This window comes from Protopterus annectens, chromosome 4.part0 (assembly GCF_019279795.1).
Source record: "Protopterus annectens isolate FY-2018-M chromosome 4.part0, PAN1.0, whole genome shotgun sequence".
Taxonomy (NCBI): domain Eukaryota; kingdom Metazoa; phylum Chordata; order Ceratodontiformes; family Protopteridae; genus Protopterus; species Protopterus annectens.
In genome coordinates this window covers 1468780270-1468803005 of record NC_056733.1, presented here as the reverse complement: position 1 = coordinate 1468803005, position 22736 = coordinate 1468780270, and the positions used below count along the sequence as shown (strand labels likewise).

The following is a 22736-nucleotide window of genomic DNA, read 5'->3' as shown; positions in this document are numbered from 1 at the left end:
AAGATAACCCCAGCTAGCTAAAATGAGGGATAGGTACCCAAAGAATACCACAGAGGGGTAGGAGGGAGGGAAAACCTGACTGCAGATGCATACCTATCGGACATCTACATTTATGGTAGGTACAAAACTATACTATGTCCTTCAAGGATGCATCTGCAGTCCTTACATATGGGTAGAATACCATAGCCAAGCTGGGGGTGGTAGGACCTAAGAAAAGGATGGTGTAGCTAACATGCCCTGCAGGACTGCAGTAGCAAAGCCTGCTCTGGCTCTGGAATATAAAGGCAAGTTGTAATGCTTGGAAAATGTATGCACAGAGCTCCATGTAGCAGCTTCTAAAATGTCCTTTGTAGCCACCCCTCTTAAGGCTGTGGAGGTGGCTGTTGCTCTGGTGGAATGAGGTCTGATGTTAGCTGGCACAGCTTTTCCATGAAAAGAGTAACAGAATCTAATGCAATTTCCTATCCATTTTGAAATTGTTTGTTTGGAAATTGCTTTTCCTTGTACACCAGCAGCATATGCTACAAACAGTTGGTCAGTTTTTCTGTAAGTCTTAGTTCTGTCCAAGTAGTACCGCAACTGTCTGTGAATGTCCAGGGTATGCAGAAGTTTCTCTCCTTTATTTTGTGGATTTGGAAAGAAAGTAGGCAGGTGGATAGCTTGGTTCAGTGAGACCCTGGATACCACCTTTGGCATGAATGAAGGATTGGTTCTCAAAGAGACTCTGTCCTGATGGAAAATGAGAAATGGTTGTACTGCCATGAGGGCCTGTAACTCAGATACTCTTCTTGCTGAGGTTATGGCCAGAAGGAAGGCAGTCTTCCAAGACAGGAATTGTAGTTCTGAAGATGCTGCTGGTTCAAAAGGAGGTAGAGTTAATTTTTCCAACATGAAGTTAAGGTCCCATGTAGGCACTGGTGGTTTCCTTGGAGGGTTGATGTTTTTTATCCCTCTTAGAAACTGCCTTAGCAGAGGATGAGAAAATACAGGTGGATCAGTGTTGTACTCTGCTGAAATAGCTGAAGCATGAATTTTTATGGACGAATAAGAAAGGCCATTATGGAGCATTTCAGCCAAGTATTCAAGGATATGTGGAATGCTCATCACTGTCGGATCCTGACCCTTTCCGGTGCTCCAGGTTCGAAATCTTTTCCATTTTGCTGAATATGCCTTTCTTGTGGAAGGCCGAGCTTCCATGATGATATCCTTTACCCTCTTGGATAGTTTATCCTGGCGAGAAGTCAAGGTATTTTCCAGGCTGTCAGCTGCAAGGTTTTTAGGCTGGAGTGCAGAGTTTTGTAATTGTGCTGTGTCAGAAGAAGTGGCCATTGTGGTAGAGGCCACGGTTTCGTGCGTGACATGCTCTTTAACAGTGGGTACCAGTGTTGTCTTGGCCAGTCCGGAGCTATCAGAATCACTTTTGGTTGCTCTGTCCTGATCTTCAGTAAGACCTTGGTCATTAACGGAAGAGGTGGGAATGCATATACTGTTAGAGCATTCCAGCTGAAGGATAGGGCGTCCACTTTCCATGCTTGAGGATGGTATGTCCTTGTACAGAATTTCTTCAGTTGATGGTTGTGGGGGGAGGCAAAAAGATCTATGTCCGGCCTTCCTCATGATTGTGCTATCTGAAGAAAAATGTCTGGATGCAACATCCATTCGTGTGGATCCATGGTGTTTCTGCTTAGGCTGTCCGCCAGTACATTGTCCTTTCCTGGTACGAACTGGGAATGCAGCTCTATATTGAGTTTTAGGGAAAGTTCCCAAAGATTCATTGCCAGCCTGCAAAGAGGGTAGGAATGGGTACCTCCTTGCTTGTTTATGTACCACATAACTGTGGTATTGTCTGTCTTTATTAGCAGGTGACCTTGATGCAGGAAATGTTCGAAGGCCTCGATTGAATGTATCACTGCCAGCATTTCCTTTTGGTTGATGTGCAGGCGCAATTCCTTTTGTGTCCATTGCCCTTGAATACATCTGCCCTTCATGTGCGCTCCCCATCCATGGTCTGAGGCGTCCGTTGTAATGGTTTGGCTGATATGTGGCTTGCTGAAAGGCAGACCCATGTTTGACTGGCTTTGCTTGTGCCCACCACAGAAATTCCTTTTGAAGGCATGGAATGAGGGGGATCAAAGCTTCTAGGCTGTGACTGCATTGAGACCATAGACTCCTTAGGTACCATTGTAGTTTCCTCATATGCAGCCTTGCTTGTGGAATCAGAAGAATGCAAGATGCCATGAAACCCAGGGCCTGCAGGATTTTCCTTGCAGTCAGCTGGGTTTGTGTTGTCAGATTTCTGAAATAATCTGGTAATTGTTCTTGTTTTTCTTCTGTGAGAAAAGCCATTTGGGTGTTTGTATCCAGCTTTGCACCCAGAAAAATTATTCGTTGGGATGGAACAAGTCTTGATTTCTGAATGTTGACTGTGTATCCCAAGGCCTGTAGTAGGCGGATGGCACAGTTCAAGTGTTTTACCAATGTTTGTTGGCTGTCCGCTTGTATAAGGCAGTCGTCCAGGTATGGGTATATTTGAATCCCCTGAAGTCTGCAATGTGCAATTACTGATGCCAGGCATTTCGTGAATACTCTGGGCGCAGTAGATAAGCCAAAGGGCAATGCTGAGAATTGATAATGCTCTGAACCTGCAAGAAATCTGAGGTGTCTTCTGCAACTTTGTCTGATAGGGACATGCAGGTATGCCTCCTTGAGGTCTAGAGTTACCAGCCAGGACCCCTTGCCCAGCATGGGAAGGAGTTGCTGTAAGGTCAGCATTTTGAATTTTGGCACGATGAGATAAGTATTCAGTGCGGACAAGTCCAGAATAGGCCTCCATTGCTTTTCTCTTCTTGGAACAAGGAATAGTCTGGAATAAAATCATTGGCCTTGTTCTGTGTAAGGAACCTTTTCTATTGCCTTCATTTGTAGTAGTTTGGAAATTTGCTTGAAAGCCTCTGCCCTTTGATTTGGTGGCAGGTTTGGCATGCCTTGTCCTTTTGGTAATGTATGAAAATGGAATCTGTATCCTTTGTCTATTATTTGCAGTATCCATTTGTCCTTTGTAATACTGTGCCAATTTTCTGGGAATAAAGATAGCTTTCCGCCCAAAGGTGCTTCCAACTGAGCCCTGGTTGGTGGAGTCAAAGCCAAGTCATTGAGTTTGTCCTTGCGCAGTAGTTGTAGGTCCTGCACTACCTCTCTGGTTAGGAGGCTGCCACTGACGTCCTCTGTAGGAGCCTCGAGCTTGCCCTCTACCTCTGGCACGCCTGTTTTTGCCTCTTTGAAATCTGTCTGTGTCTGGAAAGGACCAATTCTTAGAAGGCCAATTTCTGCTGAATCTTGGTGGTTGGACCTGGAGAAAATCTTTGACTGTTTGTACTGATTTAGCCTTTTCCTCAAATTTCTTTAAGACTGCTTGAGCCGTGGAACCAAATAACTTTTGTTTTTCCAGTGGTGCATCCAGAAGCTTTGCTTTAACAAGATCTCGCAGTGTTTGTTCCTTCAGCCAAGCATGTCTACGTATGACTGCACCTGTCATTGCTGACCTACATGAAGCTTCCAATGCATCATAACCACACTGTAAGAAATGGTTGCTAACCTGCTGAGAGTTATGCACCAGATCCTGAAGCGCCTTTTGTCTAGGGGTTCAGGCGAGGATAGTTTTTTATGCAATTCATCTAACAGATACTCTTGATACTGTATCATATGGAATTGACAATTTAATGCTCTCATAGAAAGAGTGGAAGAAGTATACACTTTTTTACCCCATCTCTCTAAAGCCCTGGATTCCCTTTCAGAAGGAAATGGATTCTTAGCAGTGGTGGTTGTAACCCCTTTAGGGCCCTGGGAAATAGTTTCTGGGTCAGCAGAGTGGCCCTTGTAGAGGTATAGATGTGAGTCCGGGACCCCGTAGTACCTGTCAGGTTTGACAGGAGCCGGAGGAAGGGAGTCAGGGGAAATACTAGACTCAGAGTACACATCTTCTATAACATTTAAAACAGGAGGAATAGCCAAAGGTCTATGCTGAGGTAAATGTAAAAAAATCCTTAACCTCTTCCTGGAATCAGAGAATTCCTGGCCTTGCCATTTGAAATGCTCTCTCATGGAGTGAAGGGTCTCCCCAAAGGAAAACTCTTCAGGGGGGGAGGCCGAGGGAATAGATTCCTCTGCATCAGAATCCTCGTAGGCCGGAAGGGCCTCCTCCTGGTAGTCTGAAAGGGCAGAGTCATCTGAGGCCTCATCAGAAGACTGGGGATCTGTCTGCTCAACCCTGGGCCTTTTGCCTGGAGGTGGTTGAGAGCCCCTGTCTGGATGTGGCTGAGAGCCCCTGATTAAGGAAATAAGGTCTTCAGCCAAACTTAAAATTTGTGAACTGGTAGTGGATCCCTGAGGAATAGCCTTGGGAGGGAGAGATTTTGGCTGTTTAGCAGCTTTAGCCCATGTAAAGGCCTTAATGGACATGGATACAGGAGGCCTGGCTGCCCCACGTGCTGGAGTAGTTTTATCAACAGAAATGGTGTCGGATATTTCCTGAGCACCGGTTTCAGACGGAAATTCTATGACCAACCCAGTGATGGCCTCCGGTACCGAAGTTACCGGCTGTGCAGTGTCGTCAGTCGGAAGCGGTAGAGATTCAGCTTCAGTACAGACCGAGACACTCGCGGTAGGCCTAGGCGTGGAGTCGGCCGAAACCGCGGACCGCGTGTGTCGGTCCTTATCCTTTCGTTTTTTGGGTAAATGAGCTGTCGGAAGCTCCAACGGCATAATATAACAGAAATTTTCCCAAAAAAATTCCTCTGCAAACTCTGCCCGACGCCTAAGAGTGCGTTTATTGAAGGAAGCACAGGCTGAACAGGCCGAGACGTCGTGGTCTGGGCCTAGGCAGGGTAAGCAGTAAGAGTGGAAATCCTTATGAGGTATTTGTTTCCCACAAGATAAACAATTATTAACTTTAACCATTTGATCTGACATCGGCTGAGGCAAAAAAGAGTCCCCAATGGGGTACTTAGCTTTTTTGAAGACTTCGGTAGCTGAAATCACAGGAGCTGGCCGACCGGCACTTGCGAACTGCTTCTGCTTCGAGCACCTCGCGGCAAGAAAGACTGAGGAAGATGGCGTCGGCTGACACTTTTATACCCCAGGCGCTCTGATGTCGGGGAAAAGGGCGACATCAGCCAACGCCGGACCCAGACTTTGGAATCCGGCCGACCGAAGGGCTGCCTGAGGCAGGACAACCCATATGTAAGGATTGCAGATGCATCCTTGAAGGACATCCTTGAGTAGTAACCCGATCCTGACTGGCCTGGGGGAACGTGCTGGATGGCTCCTTTTTCTAAAAGCAGCCAAATTTCCGTAAACGCTGCCTCCCTCTGATTGGGTGGAACGTCGGGGAGGTGTTCGGGGGTGTCGGGAATGTAGGAAAAGGGAATTCTTTATCCTCTGGATATGATACGAAGCACCCAGCGGTCTGTTGTAATGGACTCCCAAGCTGCCAGGTGCTTCGAGAAACGCCCCCCGACTGCCTCCAGAGTGGAGCAGTCGGGCAACCCATCAGGGTTGCTGCGTGGCCAATCAGAGAAGGCTTCTCTGGACCCAAAGTTCTTTGGGCCCCCTCTGCCTCTAGGGCGGCGTCCACCCTGTCCTCCTCTGCCACGGAAGGACTGGGAGTCCGGAGCGGACTGGGACTGTTGCGACTTTCAGAACCACATCTTCTTCAGTCCCTTTTGGTTCTTGGAGAAGGATTTCTGGGGAGCAGAGAAGCGGACTCCGACGGCAGACGACGTCTTCCCGTCCTTTTCGCTCTGGACCAAAGTCTCGCGAACCGTCTTGCCAAATAGGGCAGAAACATCGAAGGGGGCATTCGCAAAGGACGCCTTGAAGGGTTCCGCAAAATCACAATGTCGGAGCCAGGCCTGGCGCCAAAAAACTAGGCCTGCTCCGCTGGCTCTAGCGGCTCCCTCTGTAGCATGCGATAAAAGCCGCATAGAGGTATTGGATATAGACCTAAGAGTGGCCATGCGAGTGGAGTACAACTGTTTGTCCTTCCCAGACATGGACTCCAGGGGCGATGCAGTGTACTCTTTGATAAGGTCTCGCTGCAGTTGAATGATATGTGCCATGTAGTTCAAGGACCTTACAGAGAAGGTCGCTGAACTAAAGACCCGCTTCCCGAGATGGTCCATCGAGCGAGACTCCTTGCTCGGGGGATGGACCGAGGGACTCTCTTGGGCTAACTCCCTCTTGGTGGCTGCCACCACCAACATGGCATCTACGGGGGGGGGGGTCCCTTGCTCCAATGGGATTTCTCTGCCGGAGGGCTCAGGATCTTGTCGGGACGTTTGGGGACTGGCTCCCCAGTGTCCGGCTCCTTCCACGCCCTAGTGGTGATAAGGTCCACTAAGGGGTCGGCCGGAGGGGACACCCAAGAGGTAGATGGGTCTGCTTCGAACGCCTCCAGGAACACGGATTCGTCCGAGGAAGCCTTGAGGGCACACCACCCCCCTCTTATCCTAAGCATTTCCATGATGTCTCCGAAGGAGACATCCTCGGGGGGGGGGTGACCTTGGGGAGCCTTCCCCCTCATCCAAATCCGTGTCTTCTGCCAAGGACTCGGGGGAGTCCACGTGCCTCCTCTTACACTTCCGCTTGTGAGGGACATCCTCGGGGGGACTGTCTGAGGATGACTCACCAGCAACATCTTGTTCCAGGGGAATGACCTGAGACATCAAAGCAGGCTCTCCCTGTGGCCGGGTGACGGAAGCCCTACCCAAACGAGAGGGAGTGCGGGATGGAACCGTAGCAGGGAGCAGGGGCCTGGATGAACTCAACAGAGCCCTCTCCACCACCTCTAAGGCCGAGGGAGAGCCACTCTCTCTAGGATCCGAGAGCCGACCCTCACTCGGATCCGATGGATGGATCGGAGTCGGCGCTGAGACCATCTGATCTGAAGGGCCAGTGTGCTCCGACCTGGACGGAGCCGAAGGCACACCATACCCCTCGGATCCAAAGCTCAGAGCACGGCTCCGACAGCTCGGATCCAACAAGGACGGATCCGGAAAACTCGAAGGAAGAGTCGGAGCCGAAGTACCAGACACTGTCGGCGCAGACCCACCCCCGGCTCCAATGCTGCCCGGCTCCGAGCGCTCCGAACCCTGGAAGCGGGTCGGAGAAGGAGCTATCTGGGCAAAGAAGGGTGTTGAGCTCCCCCCCGGAGGGGGGGGGGGCAGAAGCATGCCCATCTGCATTTGGGCCTGGATGAACCTTCGCATCACCCGGTCCAAATCAGCTTCAGAAAGGCTACACGTTGATCTCAACGAGGCCACCGAGGCTGGCCGGAAGTGCCGCCTCGATGACCTCGACGGAGATCGGGTCGCCTCCTCCTCGGGTCCCGGTGAGAAGCATGGAGACCGAAGCTGAGAAGGAGGAGACCTGGAAGCCGTGGAGGGAGAAGCCCGCTTAGCCGGGGGGGCCAAAGCGGAGGCCTCGGCCCGCCGCTTGTGGTGTTTCTCCCTCCGGGGGAGGGAGGCAGGTGTGGCCACCACCGAAGCCTGGGAGGAGGCCACAGAAGCACTGGAGGCCGAAGCCGAATCCGGGGGCAAAAGTCCCGCCAGGATCAGCTTAGACCTCCGGTTCTTCAGTGCCCTGGGGTTGAACGCCGCACAGATAGTGCATCCAGAGGAAAGGTGTTCAACCCCAAGGCACCGGATGCACCGAGTGTGGCCATCCGCCGGGGAGAGCTTATGGCCACACTCGGTGCACTTAGAAAAGATTGGTTTGGGGCCTCAGACATTTTAAAGAAAACACACTCGCTAGACCCCAAACACACCACACACAGAACTACGAACCAGCGAAGGGGAGGGAGGGTAAATTTAACTAAAATGATTCAACTAGTAAGATTTAACCAAGGGGAAACCTAACCACAACACACTCGTACACTTAAGAGTAACAGAAAAAAGTTTTAAAACTTCTCACAAACTCTATGAAGACCCTACGAACCAGGAGCTCAAAACCTAGCTACTGACCAGAAGCGCGGCAAACTAGATCTGAGGTCAGTCAGGGTTGGCAGGGGATTATGGGTAAGGGGAGGAGCTAGGAGCTCGGATCTAACCTTTGTAAAGTTGCCGGCTCTGATCCAAGGTCGGATCCGTATCCCACAGGTTGCAGACCAAATGAAGTTAACTACTTCAGATAGGAATTTCCCTTTCCAACAGACTGACATTGCATCCATTCTCCATACTTTTGGGCACTGGACTCTGGAGCAGAACAGTATGAGCTGCCTGTTCAGAGTGGATGTTATGAGGTCTATTTTGCGGAGTTGAACAACTAATGAGGAATTTGCAGGAAGCCCTTTTTGTTCAGTACCCATTTATGAAGATCTGCCCTGGATATGCTCAAATAATCCACCAGTGAATTAATCTATAACAAGTAAACTGCCTGAATAAAGACACTGCACTGGATTGTAATCTCCCAGACTGACATTGCCAATCTGCAGAAGAAATAAGATTTTGTTCTTTGTTGATGTACCACATTACAGTGGTAATGTCTGTTATGATTTGAAGTATTATGAAGACCAAAGATAATGCAATGATTACAGAGATAGGATCAGGGCTTTCAATTCCTTGACATTTGTGTGGTTGCTCTTATCTTGTTCTAACTATACACCCTGGACATTTCTGTTCTTGGAATATGCTACCCAAGTCAGGTCTGAAGTGTCCATGGAAAATTCTTGATAGGGAGAGAAAACCAGAAAAGGTACTCTGAGACAGACTGATGTTTGGTTGACCCACTAAAGGGCAAGAGAGGAATTAGGAAGGTCAGGAGGTGGGAGAACTGTGCTCAAGCAGATCTGAGGTAGAACTGAATATTCCTCATGGGGCGTCTGGCAAAAAGTATCATTTGTAAGGTTAACACCATGTACCGCACAACTCTCTATATCTTTCCTGCAGAGGTCAATTCTAGACAAAGAATTCACTGGAAGAAAGAAATCAGAAACTGCATTTTACCTGAGGAAGAAATGCAATCATGGAGACTGTGTCCAAGTGGATGCTTAGGGAAATCAGAGTCCTGGGAAGTCTGAACATTTTTTTCAACTTTTTGGAGAACCCAAGGTGAAGAAAAATATCCATTGTAAATCTGAGATCCTGAAAAAGCCAGAATGAGAAAATCCTCTACTAAAAACAGATACCCTGGAGGTTACAGAACAGTATTACAGGGGCTAGGAATTTGGTAAATACCCTTGGGGATGTAAAAAAATATACCAGAGCAAAGCAGAAAATTGAAAATGAAATTGTACTGCACAAAATCTTAAGATTTTTCTACAGTCTGTATGAAAGCTAACATTAAAGATATGTATTTTGAGTCCAGGGTCACCAGGAAAGCTAGTGGAAAGATTACAGCTATAAGAAACTGAAGAGATAACATATTGCACTTTGGCAGATTTAAGATGTTGAGGACTGATAAATCCAGAATAGGCCTCCAAATGCCCTCCTTTCTTGGAGCTAGGAACAGTCTTGAATAAAAAACTCTCTTCTCTCTTGGTGATGGAAGGCTATTTTCTCAGCTCCCTGATGGCACAATTCCTGAAGGGTTAAAAACAAAACAATTGGCAGCACACACACACATTCACACTAGTACACTCTTCTGCACTCACACACTGCATATTTTACTTGCCAGACTACTACTGGGAAGAGAAGGCTAATTACAGCAGATCTGCTACCTGCTGAAGATTGCAGTTCTGCACTAATCAGCTTCCCCTGTCTAACAGCAAACAGTCATAAACCCTGCACAAATATTTGATACATTCAAGCATAAAAAAACACATAGATGCATACACACTCGGAGACGGATTCATATTGAGGACCCAAACCCAATGTATTCACAACTTCACTATTAGCAGACACAGGTCATGCCAGATAGCAGTAATAATTCCCAAAAAGTCAAACATGCAAAGACTCTCTGTAAGTATTCATGCACATACACTCACAATACATACTCAGTAAAATGGACATTTATACTTGCATAACCTGTATTAACACTACATGAATCAGGAATCTGAGTAGGGTGAAGCTATTCTGATTTAACCTGTGCAGTTTTTCTCCTACTGAAATGTATATGTGCTTGCAGTTAAACAGATATGAGTGCAAACATTTTGTGAGATACTTAGCATGGAAATTACTTACTATGCATGTCTATGAATTGCTGGTCTAAGCAATTTATTATGCAGTGCAGTGTACAAGCATGCCAACAGACTATTACAAAATGCCACTACAACCCCAGTACTGCATTTATATGCATCATTAAGCCTCTTGGTGTTTAGCAGAGCAGGGCTCCACTACCAGACAATAGGGATGGAGAATGAATCAGGACATCCTTGCCTATCTTGCATATCACTTGCATCTTGTATACTAAGCACATTGTGCATGAATCCAAGCTATGGTTTAATGCCTGGAATGCAGAAATCAACTTACCCATGTATACTAACATCGTTGTTCCAATGAAAACAGCAATACAAAGTAAACATGTCCAGCATATTCAATGTATCTTTCCCTTGGCAGACATAATCTAGGATGTGTATTTGCAAATGCACATGCTGGTTCAGTTTAACCATTAACCATCCAGGGAAGTACTCCAGAGGCCGTGCACAAAAGACTGTCTTTAGACTTCAAGTCTGAAGCTTAGAAATTCTGACTACAAGTAACTACAACTAAAAACAGCGGCTGTCAAGATGGCAAGACAGATATTTGGCTTTAAATTCAAATTATATGGAAAATAGTGGGCTTTTTACCATAAACGTTACATTCCAGAAAAAAATATATGACCTCTATTTTCAAACTTTTAGTAAGATACTAGACAGAGGAGGAAAATATGGTGTGACTATTTTCAACTCCTGAACCTGATGCTCAGGAAGAGTTGACCTGCACTTTGAAGGGATTTAATGGACATACATAATTAATTAAATGTATGAAAGTGTAACGAGATGAATTGTATGAAAATGTACAAATAATTTTAATATTCCAGAACAGTAAACCTCTAAATTCACCACAAAAATAAAATGTGCAATCAATTTCTCCAACTGCTTTTGTAAATGAAGACTGACATTTGACACATAAATACTCCACAAAACACTCTACCTTGAAATATGAAAAGATAGTACGGATGTCTTCCTCAAAGCCCATGTCAATCATCCTGTCTGCCTCATCCAGAGCTAGATATCGGCACACATCTAAGCTCACCATCTTCTTCTGCAGCAGATCCATCAGACGTCCAGGAGTAGCTACCATTGTATGTACACCCCTGTTAAAGGAAAGAAATTTTGACTACTACAAAAACAGCAGTGCCCATGGTAAGAAAAAAAGGCTCCCCGTTACTGACAGGCAGCAGGTGATGGAGGCCGCAGCAACTCAGAAAATCAGACAGGATGCAGTGTGGGTCTCAGAAAGACAGTAAGGGAGACAAGGAGGTATAAAGATACAAACCAACAGTCTGATCTTTACAGTTTATAAGATGATCTAAACTCCTCAGATGCATTATTATAAACAACACTTCCAACATTTATTACTATATTTGCTTCCTAAAGATACATTTATTTTGTCTGGGTATGCTATGAAAATACATTTTAATTTAAATTAAATGTGTACGCTATGAGTACCAGGCATGCAACATAGGACATACAGAATCACTGCAATAACCTCCCTTACATAACCATGATCACATGGGGAGGAAGCAATTTTAGCTTACTGTCAAAGAAAACAATATAGCCTCTATGTCGGATTGTAGCTTAGTGACAGCAGTTTTAATGTGACTTCTTTTTCTGCATTTGAAGTACAATAGCATAATGAGTTAAGTAGCAACCTGCAATGTATTGTAGGCTCTGTGGTGCTGCACTCTATTACAGCGTAGTCTGTTGCTGTAGTAATACAATGGACTTGATTTGAATAGAGTAGTAAGGCCACACATACACACATAAAAAAGTATGAAAATGGAGTAGAAAACGCAGTGAAAATTAACAGATGAAGCAGTGAAGCATATTCTATATGACCGGCTGAGACTGCTTGCAGATGTAAAAATAAATGAGATCAAGACAAAGACCTCCTGAATGATTTTTTCTCTCTCTTAGAAAGCAATCCTTAGTACAGACTATGCCCTCTGACATGAGTTCTAAGTTTAGCAAATTATTTTCTGGTTGGAGGATGAGGTGGATGTCTGCAGCCTAAGTAGCTAAGGGAGGAAATTGAATATGTATTACTACTTGAGTAGTCAGTGGTCATTTTTGGAGGTATAGGATATCCTTACTGGACTAGCAACCTCAATCTTTAGTATGGCTACTTAAAAAAAACACTGTGGAACACAGACCTCATTTGGGAGCTATGGATGATGAAATCTATGCAATGACCTTGGTCACTATTATTTGATCAGGAAAAACACTTGGTAATCCCCAAGGAGCTCTCTTGAGCAACCATAAAAGAACTCAAGAGAAAGCTGGTGGAGGCCAAAAAAGGTCCATGAAAGGTGAAGAGCAGGCAAAGTATTGCACAAAACATTTCAGCAGTCCAACAGTGTGCAGTCATGCATGTGCTGATAGCAGATTAAAATGAGTTGCCAACTTCTGTTTGTTACAGCATGTATAGTACCACAGTATTAAGACCTGTTTCGCTGCTGTGAGCACCAGTGCGAGAGAAAATGTGGTATGAGATACACTGTATAGATCATATGAAGAATAGTACAAGTACATAAGAAATTAACATAACAGCAAATGTTCAATTAGATCACAGTTGAAGTAGGCATTAATACTGGCACTTCAGTCACAAAAACCACAACTGGCCTGACTTACACAGTTCAGCATGCTTCACTCTTCCAGGTTGCACAGGTACAGATGTCCATTCTGCAGGCACACTGCCCATCTGCCAGAAAAGTTTTATTACTTTCTTGCCCAGAATGACCACAGGGTATTCAGCCTCCTAGATCCTGAGTAAGGTCCTAAGGATCTTACCTAAGCACAGACAGGCATACACATTTTAGATCAAACACTTAGAGAAATGAGGTTCTCCAAGGCACTCCAGACCTAAGGAAGATTAAGAGTCTAAGACGGGGTAACAGGAACAGGCCAGCTGCACAGGGACAAAGTACCTCACCACAGTCCAGGATGCCCAAAACAGAAGAGTGGATAATGGGAGGGAAACAGTACCACAACAGTGACCTCCCTGAATATCTACTATTATGGAAAGCTCTTAACAGTTTTACCTCTATCTTTGTATACATCACTACTGCAGTAGTCTTTACTTCTGTGACTAACCTTGAAGTTTAAAAGGCTAGTGCGTAGAGAGATTGGTAGGGTTGAAATGCATCAGGTCCTGCAGAACAGCAGTTGCAAACTCTGGACGCATTGCTTAACTGACTGCTTTGAAAATGTTTTCACCACCTTCCTGAATGTTAAGGACCTTAGTTGTCAACGCACAACTTTCTCCCTTTTTCTGGGTGATGGACAGTTTGATACATGTGACAGTGAACCACCACTTCTGACACAAATAAGGTCTGGCTCTAACAGTGACCACATTCTTCTGAAATAATAAAGATGGATCTCTTCATGAGGGCCTGTAGTTCTGAAATCCCCTAACTGAAGTGATGAGCAGTAGTAAAGAAGTTTTTTATGTTACCTTCTTTTGGGAAGTGGGGGGATGAAACAGCAGATTTAAAAGAGGGCTGAGTTAGATTTTCCAGAACACAGCTCCAGTCCCAAGGAGGATAAAAAGTTCATCTAGGTGGTCTCAGGTGAAGGATTCCCTTGAGGAAGAGTTTAAATAGGCTGCAGGGATGCTGGTAGGGGAGGGGAATTCTATAATTCCAAAGACTAAAAAGGCTAAACAGTACAGCAAGCTCAAACTGAACAGCTCACTTACATAATACAGAATCATAGACACAGGTGTTGTGCTAAGATCTTAATCCTTCCTGCCATGTCAGATGGAAAAATCCCTTCCATTTTCTTATGCAGGCTTCCTAGTCTCCTTAAATACAGTTAACATGTCCTCAGTGAACTGGTGCCTGAAGAAGTAGAGAGTTCAATCATCCAGCTGCACTGTCTTTATCTTGCAGCATACCAGGTCCACTGTGTCTTCAATTAGGAAGTCCATTTACAAAAGCATATTCAAGCTTCATCTTGGACATCTGAATGAGAAAAGAGAACCAATGATGTCTGTACCAAAAGGGTGCTATTACGAGCACCTTTGGCGAACCAAACCTTGCTTTCTGGAACACCTTTGGGAGAAAAGGGATTATAGGGAATGCATATAGAAACAAACCCATCCATTTGAGGAAGTAACCCATTGCCCAAGCTTCTGGGAGTGTTTCCCTAAAGCAGAATTTTTGAGCTGCTTGTTACAGACAGGCAAGCACATACTTTGAGGTCTCCTGAATACGTCCCGCTCCAAGATAGGGCTGAAGCATCCGTGGTCAGTGTCTGATTGTGGGGACTGTTGTTTGAAGGGCATCCTTTGATTCAATGTGGACCTAGATGGACCACAAGTATAGTTCTTAAGAAACACAAGGTGGCATCTGAATTACCTCTTTCAGGAATTGAAAATGTTAGCTCCAGGCACTTCATTAGTACCAAAGGAATTTCCCCATGTTCAGTGTGGTAATGTTGAGCCATCAGTACTGTGAAGGCCAAGAATACTATACCCATCAGGAATTCCCTGGCTGTAACCACAGTTTCTACAATTATACAGTGGAAGTACAAAGCTAGAAATTCTACCCAAACTAGAGGGAAGTAGGCCCTCGCATTGCTGGACTCTAGTAAACACCCAAGGAATACCACTTTTTGGTGAGATTTAACATAGGGATGCTGCAGTAAAACCTTAGGTTTTAAAAGTAGTCCATGGTGAATTGTAGAGCTGTCTCAACACGACTGCCAGGTTAGTGCATAAATGAGGTAGTCAACCAGACAGAGGCAAATGCTAACAGCCTTGGTGCTGCAACAAGCAATTAATGGAGTCAAACATTTTGTAAAATCCTAAGAGCAAGTAGGTAAAATGATAGCAAGACCCCTTGCTACTAAATTAAGAATGCATCCACCATCTCTCTGAATAGGTATAAGAAGAGACGTATCCTTGAGTACTAAGGTAACCAGCAAGGCTTAAGGGAATACAAAAGAGTGGCGAAAGACCTTAAAATGTCAGAAATCACAGCTGAATATGATACTTCCCTGGCTAAAGTCTGTGCTACAACTAAGAAATATTGCTTGATGTTTTTCTGCCTTTGAGAAAACCCAGTTGAGTAAAGCCCCAGCGCAGGGTCTGAAACATCTATCTGCACAATAAATTCCCAATGGTAATCAGGATTAGCCACAACTGTGTGTGTGTGGGGTGGCTCCACTCGACACCCCAGTGAGCTGCTAAAAAAGCTTGTTCATAAGGCAGTTTAGGTCAGTTTTTCTAATATGAGTGAAAATAGGTGCTGGGTGCAGTAGTGTGGACAGAAGGTGACTCAGGGAAAGGTGACTCTTGCTTGGTGCGAGAGAAAGTATTTGTGCCTATATAGTGCGCCCATTTTTTGTGAACCAATTTGATGGTTTGAGAGATGTGGATATCAAAGTGAAGACTGTTGTCAATTTCAATACCAAGAAGTTTGGTGTGGTCAGAAGGGGAGACGGTAGTGCCGTTTTTAGAGGTGATGGAAAAGGAGAGGACAGCTTTTGATTTGTTAGGGGAAAACAGTAGTAGTTTTATCTTACTGGGGTTTAGGATTAGTTGGATACCTGAGATCCATTTTTCTACAGAGTTAAAAGTTTCTTGGGTAAATTGCTGTAGAATGGTGGGAGATGAGGCAGTGCAGATCAGGGTTGAATCATCTGCATATTGAATAAGTGTGCCATGCTGGGTAGAGCTATTAAGGTTGTTTGTGAAAATAGAAAACAGAAGTGGGCCCAGTATAGAGCCTTGTGGGACTCCTATGGTAGTTGAAAGTTGGGGGGATAGTGCTCTTTACCATTGGACAGATTGTTAACTGTCAGATAGGTAGCTAATGAACCAGGCTATGGTAGATGGGGTGAAAGATAATGAGGCTAGAGAATCTAGCAGAATGGAGTGAGAGACCATGTCAAATGCCTTTGAGAGGTCCAAGAAAATGGCTGGTGTATATCTGTTATCGTTCCTGTGAAGGTTAACTAGATTAGAAAATGAAAGAAGAGCAGTGGTTGTGCTGTGATGAGGGCGGAAAAAGAAGTTATGTCTTACCATAACGTTCCATCTGTATTGTTGATCCTCGTTCAGTCCTTACGTATGGGTATCGGTTCCGACCTCGGAACCGAGTCGGCCATCTTCCAAGCTCGAGTCAGCTACAAACTCTCAAGCTAAACTCTTACCCAGAATTCCCCTCTCCCTGTTACCTCAAATTGAGTTTGCAAGTCAAAAGAAGGTAGAGGCTACCTCTGGTCAAATGACCTAAAAGAACCGGATGGTGAGATCCACTAGAAGCCACAGGAGGGGGGAAGGAGGGAGGGTCGTAATGACTGAACGAGGATCAATAATACAGATGGAATGTTATGGTAAGACATAACTTCTTTATCTGATATTGTTAGTCCTCATTCATTCCCTACGTATCGGACAGAGTCCCAAGCTACCTCTGTTCCTGGGAGGCTCTCATGGAAGGACATTCCTGACCACCACAGAACCAAAAGATGCTCTTCCCCTGGAGGCCAAATCCAATTTGTAATGACTGATGAAGGTATGAGGCGTAGCCCAAGTTGCAGCTGCACAGATGTCATGTAAAGAAGCTCTGGCATGGAAGGCAGCAGAAGTTGCCACCGACCTTGTCGAATGAGCCTTTACAGTAGTAGGCAATGGAATATTATGATGTGTATAAATGAAGGTCACAAGGTCTTTCCAACCATCTCGCCAATGTGACCTTAGCAATAGCATATCCTAATCTAGGTCCAGAATAGGTCAAAAATAACTGGTCTGATTTACGAGCGGCCTTAGTCCTGTTCAAGTAGAAATTAATTTGCCTGTGAATATCTAGGGTACGTAGGCAATACTCTCCTTTGTTTGAGTGATTGGGGAAGAAAACTGGCAATTCAGTGGTTTGATTAATGGACATTTCAGAGATCACTTTTGGCAGAAATGAATGATTAGTTCTCAAAGACACTCTATCTCTATGAAAAATCAAGTATGGACTCTTGATGCATAAGACTTGAAGCTCAGAGATACGTTTGGCAGAAGTAATGGTGACCAAAAACAAGGTTTTCCATGACAAATATTTGAGGTTGCAAGAAGAAGCTGGTTCGAAAGGTGGCATTGTCAGAGCTTGTAGAACTAATGACAGGTCCCATGGTTGAATAGGTTCTCTAAAAGGAGGCTTCAGATGATTCACACCTTTTATGAAAGTTTTGTATAATTTGTGTGACATAAGAGAGGAGTCTTGGACACCCTCATGGAAATTAGATATTGCAGCCAAATAAACTCTAATGGTAGAGGCCAATAGACCCCAATTGAAAAAGGTCGGCCAGATATTGACACCGGTGCTGAGAAGGGATCTACTTGTTTTTCTTTCAGCCAACAGGTAAATCTTTTCCACTTGCTTAGATAAGTAATTCTAGTGGAAGACATATGAGATGCAATAAGAATGTCCCGTACTGGTAAAGAAAGATCATTCTGCCTGGCAATCAAGGGAATTGAAGAAGCCAAGCTGTGAGCTTCAGACTGTCCAAGTTGGGATGAATCAGGTTCTGTGGATGTGAAATCAACCCTGGGGTTGGATGGAGAATCCATGGTTGATCTAGCAGGTGAGGCCAAAGGAAGGGGAACCAAATCTGACAAAACCAATATGGCGCTATGAGGATCACCTTGCTCTTCAACCGACGGGCTTTCTTCAGAAATTGGGGAATGAGGGGGAGAGGTGGAAATGCATAAAGAAGACCCAAGGGCCAATCGTGGACTAGAGTGTCCCTGGGTGACTGTCCCGGAGGGGGAATCAGGGCGAAGTAGTTGCTGCATTTGTAGTTACTTGAGGATGCAAAGAGGTCGCAGCAAGGATGGCCCCAGCGGTGGAAGATCTCTGCCGCTATCAAGGGATTCAAGGACCACTCATGAGGTTGTAGAATGCACCTGCTATCGCCTTGGAACTCCAGGGAATGTGCGTTGCTAGAAGAAAACGGTTGGTAGCCATCGCCCATTGCCATATCCTCATGGCCTCTCGACAAAGGGGATAAGATTTGGTTCCACCCTGTTTGTTGATGTACCAGACCACCGCCATGTTGTCTGATTGTATCGCAATCGTCCCAGACGGCAGCAGTGGATGGAATGCTTGCAACGCCAGAAGCACCGCCCTCAGCTCTAAAACATTTATATGCAGTTGGGCCTCCAATTCGGACCAAGTGTCTTGGACTGTCTGTCCTTGGCACAGCCCCCCACCCCACCTCATAAGGGAGGCATCCGTGGTCACTGTAGCCTTGGGCTGCTGGGGGAAGAAGGGGTGAGACCATTGTGATGGGTTGTGGGTCATCCACCAATTTAAATCCTGTTTGCACCTGTGAGTTACTCAAATCTTGGCTGAAAGAGGATATTAGAAAGGATACCATTGGGTGAGCAGTAGCCACTGTAGAAGCCTCATGTGAAACCTGGCCAGGGGGACAATGGTGATGGAGGCTGCCATGAAACCCAACAGCTGTAGGACACAGTGAGCTGTGAATTTCTTCCTTGAAAGGACTGGGATCAGTTGTTGCTTTATTCTTAGAATTCTGTGCTCTGGAATGGATGCTCTGCAATTCTTTGTATCCAAGATGACCCCAATGAATTCTGCGTACTGAGATGGGGTGAGATTGGATTTTTGCAAGTTTATGGTTATACCTAGCCTTTGTGTGGCGAGGAAAGATTAAGCCAAGGCTTCTTCCAATAGATGTCTGGTGGGGGCGGAGATGAGCCAGTCGTCTAGGTATGGAAACACCTGGAATCCTTGTAGTCGCAAATGAGCTGTGACGACCGCCATGTACTTTTTGAACACTCTGGGGGCTGTAGAGAGTCTGAAGTGCAGTACTCTGAACTGGTAGTGACTGGCACCTGCACGGAAGTGCAGAAATCATCTTGATGGTCTGTCAACTTTTATGTGGTAATACGCATCTTGAAGATCTATTGAGCACATCCAATTGTCTTTTTCCAAAAGCGGGAGGACAGACTGTATTGTGACCATCCAGAATTTTTGTACTTTCACAAACTTATTCAATACACCGAGATCCAAAATTGGTATCCAGTCCTCGGTTTTCTTTGGCACCAAAAATAGTCTCCAGTAGAATCCGGATCCTATCTGGTCTGGAGGGACTATTTGGATGACTCTTTCTTAGCAGCTTTGCTATCTCTAGTCCTGCTTCTTCCCTTTGACTGGGTGGAACGTCGGGTAGGTTTTTTGAAGGGACAGGACAAAGATCGAAGGGGATATGATAACCTCTGGTTATAATCCTTTGTACCAAAGAATCGGTGGTGATGGTTAGCCAGGCAGAAGGGTACAAGGAGAAACGACCCCCAACCACTTCCAGAGGAAAGGAGTTGGGACGCTCTTCAAGAGCGCTGGCAGGATTGGCCAGGAAAAGATTCCCTGGAATCCTGGTTATGCAGACCCCCTCTGCCCCGAAAGGGGAGTCTTCCCTGTGAGTTTCCCCCGCTGCCTCTGGGAAAGAACTCGGCCTGTGTGTCACAGAAAGGACCCTGAGACTTCTTGAACCATATCTTTCCACTCTTTTGGTTTCAGGAGAAAGCACGTTGAGGGGAAGAATAACCGACACCTATGGCAGAAAGGGTCTTACCGTCCTGTTCACATCTGGCCAGTGTGCTTTTAATCTTGGGTCCAAGCAATGAAGAGGCTTCAATGGGAGCAATAAGAAAGGAAGCCTTAAAGGGTTCTGCGAAATTGCACAAGCGCATCCAGGCTTGTCATCTTAAGACCACAGCTGAACCCACCGCTCTAGCTGCTCCTTCTGATGCATGAGATATCAGTTGCATGGAGGAGTTAGATATTGACTCAGTGGTGGCCAGCTGAGAGGCCACTTTGTCACGGACCTCATCAGACACGGCACCAGCCAAGGTTTCAGACGGCTCAGAAATTAAATCCCTTTGAAGCCTGGTAAAGTGTGCCATATAATTCAGGGACCTGATAGCAAAGGTCGCTGATGCAAAGGTGCACTTCCCTATCCTGTCCAGGGCCCGGGACTCTTTGTTGGGCGGATGGACAGCCTGGCTTTCTTCTTCTGCCAGAACCTTTTTGGTTGCAGCTGCCACCCCCAGAGCATCCACAGGAAGACCTTTGGACCAATGGGGATCCATAGCAGGAGGGGACAAAATCTTATCTGGGCTCTGGGGAATAGCCTTGACGGTGTCAGGAGCCTTCCACGCACGCTGCACGATGAGACGGACCAGTTCATCAGCAGGTGAAGTAACCCAGGAGGTAGGGAGCCGGAACACAGACTCCTCAGAGGTTGGATTAGCGGGCTGCCAGTCACCTCTCTGTTTAAGGATTTCAAGGATATCACCAAAGGATACCTCAGAGGGTGACCGAGGGGATCCTTCCCCATCATCAAAGTCTGTGTCTTCAGTGAAGGACTCCTCTGTGGAGTCCATGTGCTTCCCCTTGCACAAACTTTTCCGGTGAACCTCCTCATAGGGGGAAGCTGGGGAAGACAACGGAAATGGGGGGGGGTCCTGTGGGAATACATCCTGAGGCCCTTGCGCCCGGTGTCGGCTAGGTGCAACTTGTGAACATAGCGGTCCAGAGGAGGGCGGGGAGATAGACAGCACAGTATCGCCAGCAGAAGTCAAAGCCTTCTCCATCAGTTGGAATGCTGGTCCACCTAAAGAGGAGTGAGTGTCCAGGACAGGGGTCACACCTCCCCTAAGGGGCTCAGCCTGCCGACCCGGAGTCCCCGGATGGCTGTGAAACAACAAATTACGCGTGTCACAACTATCATCCTGGGTCGTAGAAAATCTCTCCTGCCATGAAGGCAACTGTGGTTCCTTAGTGAGGTCCATAAAGGAAACCATAGAGGAGGAAGACTGTGCTATATCAAGGGGCTTAAAAGGCAATGAAGGAGGAGAATAAGAAGGGTCTTTGGCAATGGATGATCACCTCTCAAAGAAGGATAGGTCCTGAGGGGCGGGATACCTCTGGCCAGAAGCACTTGATCCACAAGACGCAACACATTGTGTTCAGAAAAGCTTCTAGTGGACCTCACTGACACAGCTGAGGGAGAAACAGATCTGTCCACAGAAGAGACAAGCTCGGTGCCCACCTCACCAGTCTGCACTGAGAACAACGGGGCCGAGAGAGACTGGACTACGGGCATCTGCACCAAGGAAATCATTGGTGCCGCGGTCACAGTCTGCACTGACAAAAATATCGGTGCCGAAGTGGTTGCCAGTACCGAAGCTGGAACTGACAAAATTGGTGTCAATAACTGAGGCGTCAGTTCTGGGTAAGATGTCAGAGCCAATGTAGTTAAGATCTGTGCCAACTGAACAGTCGGTGTCGATGTAGTAGTAGTAGTCTGAACTGAAGAGCCCCTCGGTACCGATACAGTAAACGCTATGGTAGACGAAGCCGAAATCAGTAATGGTGCCAAAGGTCTAGGCACCAAAAGTACTGAGGTTGACAGAGTGAACTCCAAAGCAGAAATATAGAAGTTATGTCCTTACCATAACGCTCCATGCGGAGTGTTCATCTCGCCTTTGTTCTTACACATAGGTTCGGAGCCGATCCTCGGCTCCGAGTCGGCCGCTTAGCAAAGCTCTGCTTCGAGAAGAAGCTTGAGACCAACCTATCTCCCACAATTCCCTCTGCCCTTACCTCAGATCTAGTTTGCAAAACCATACCAGATCCCATAACAGGATGTAAACATACATACATACATACATACATACATACCAGGGCGTAGCTGAAAACAGCAGCAACAGCAGAGAGAAATCAGTAGCGGGAGAGCCAAACCAGACCTCTAAACTGGACGTTCTTCCTGACCTGAGGGTGGGAGGGTGGGAATGTAAGAACAAAGGCGAGATGAACACTCCACATGGAACATTATGGTAAGGACATAACTTCTATATGTGTGAGTGTTCAATCTCGCAGTTTGTTCTTACACATGGGTAGCGTCCCTAGCTCCATGACCCTGAGAGACTCACGGAAGAACGTTCCTGAGCATAGTGGAACCAAAGGTTGCCCTGTCCCTGGAAATCCTATCCACTTTGTAATGAGTGATGAACGTATGTGGTTTAGAGCAAGTGGCGGCCGCACAAATAGTATCCAAAGGTAGGCGGGCCGCATGAGCCAGAGATGTAGAGACTGATCTAATAGAATGTCCTTTCGGTTTGGTGGGCAAACTCTGCTCAGTAGCAGCATAAACAAAAGTAATGCAATCAGATAGCCATTTGGAGAGAGTACGCTTCGTCACTGCCATGCCCTTTCTATTGTCCGCAAAGGCCACAAAGAGTTGGTCTGCTTTTCTGTGATCCTTTGTTCTATCTAGATAGAATCTGAGTTGTCTATGAACATCTAACTTGTGTAACATATATTCCAGCTTGTTGGAATAGTTTTTGAAAAATGTGGGGAGTTCGATAGACTGATTAATGTTGTTGACTGAACAAACCTTGGGAAGAAAGGACGGGTTGGTGTGTAAGGATACCCTATCCGGGTGAAAAATCAAATATGGGTGCTTAATGGAAAGAGCTTGAAGTTCTGACACCCGTCTGGCTGAAGTGATAGCGACTAGAAAG

General features: G+C 46.1%; 1 protein-coding gene across 1 annotated transcript in view; it reads right to left on the bottom strand.

Annotated features, from left to right (window-relative positions):
• Positions 1-22736, bottom strand: part of DDX41 (DEAD-box helicase 41) — a gene marked incomplete in the record, with an annotated part of 592639 nt that overhangs the window by 336564 nt on the left and 233339 nt on the right. The window contains 1 exon segment of the mRNA XM_044069314.1: positions 11127-11289. Within this exon segment, the coding sequence (XP_043925249.1) occupies positions 11127-11289 (163 nt within the window).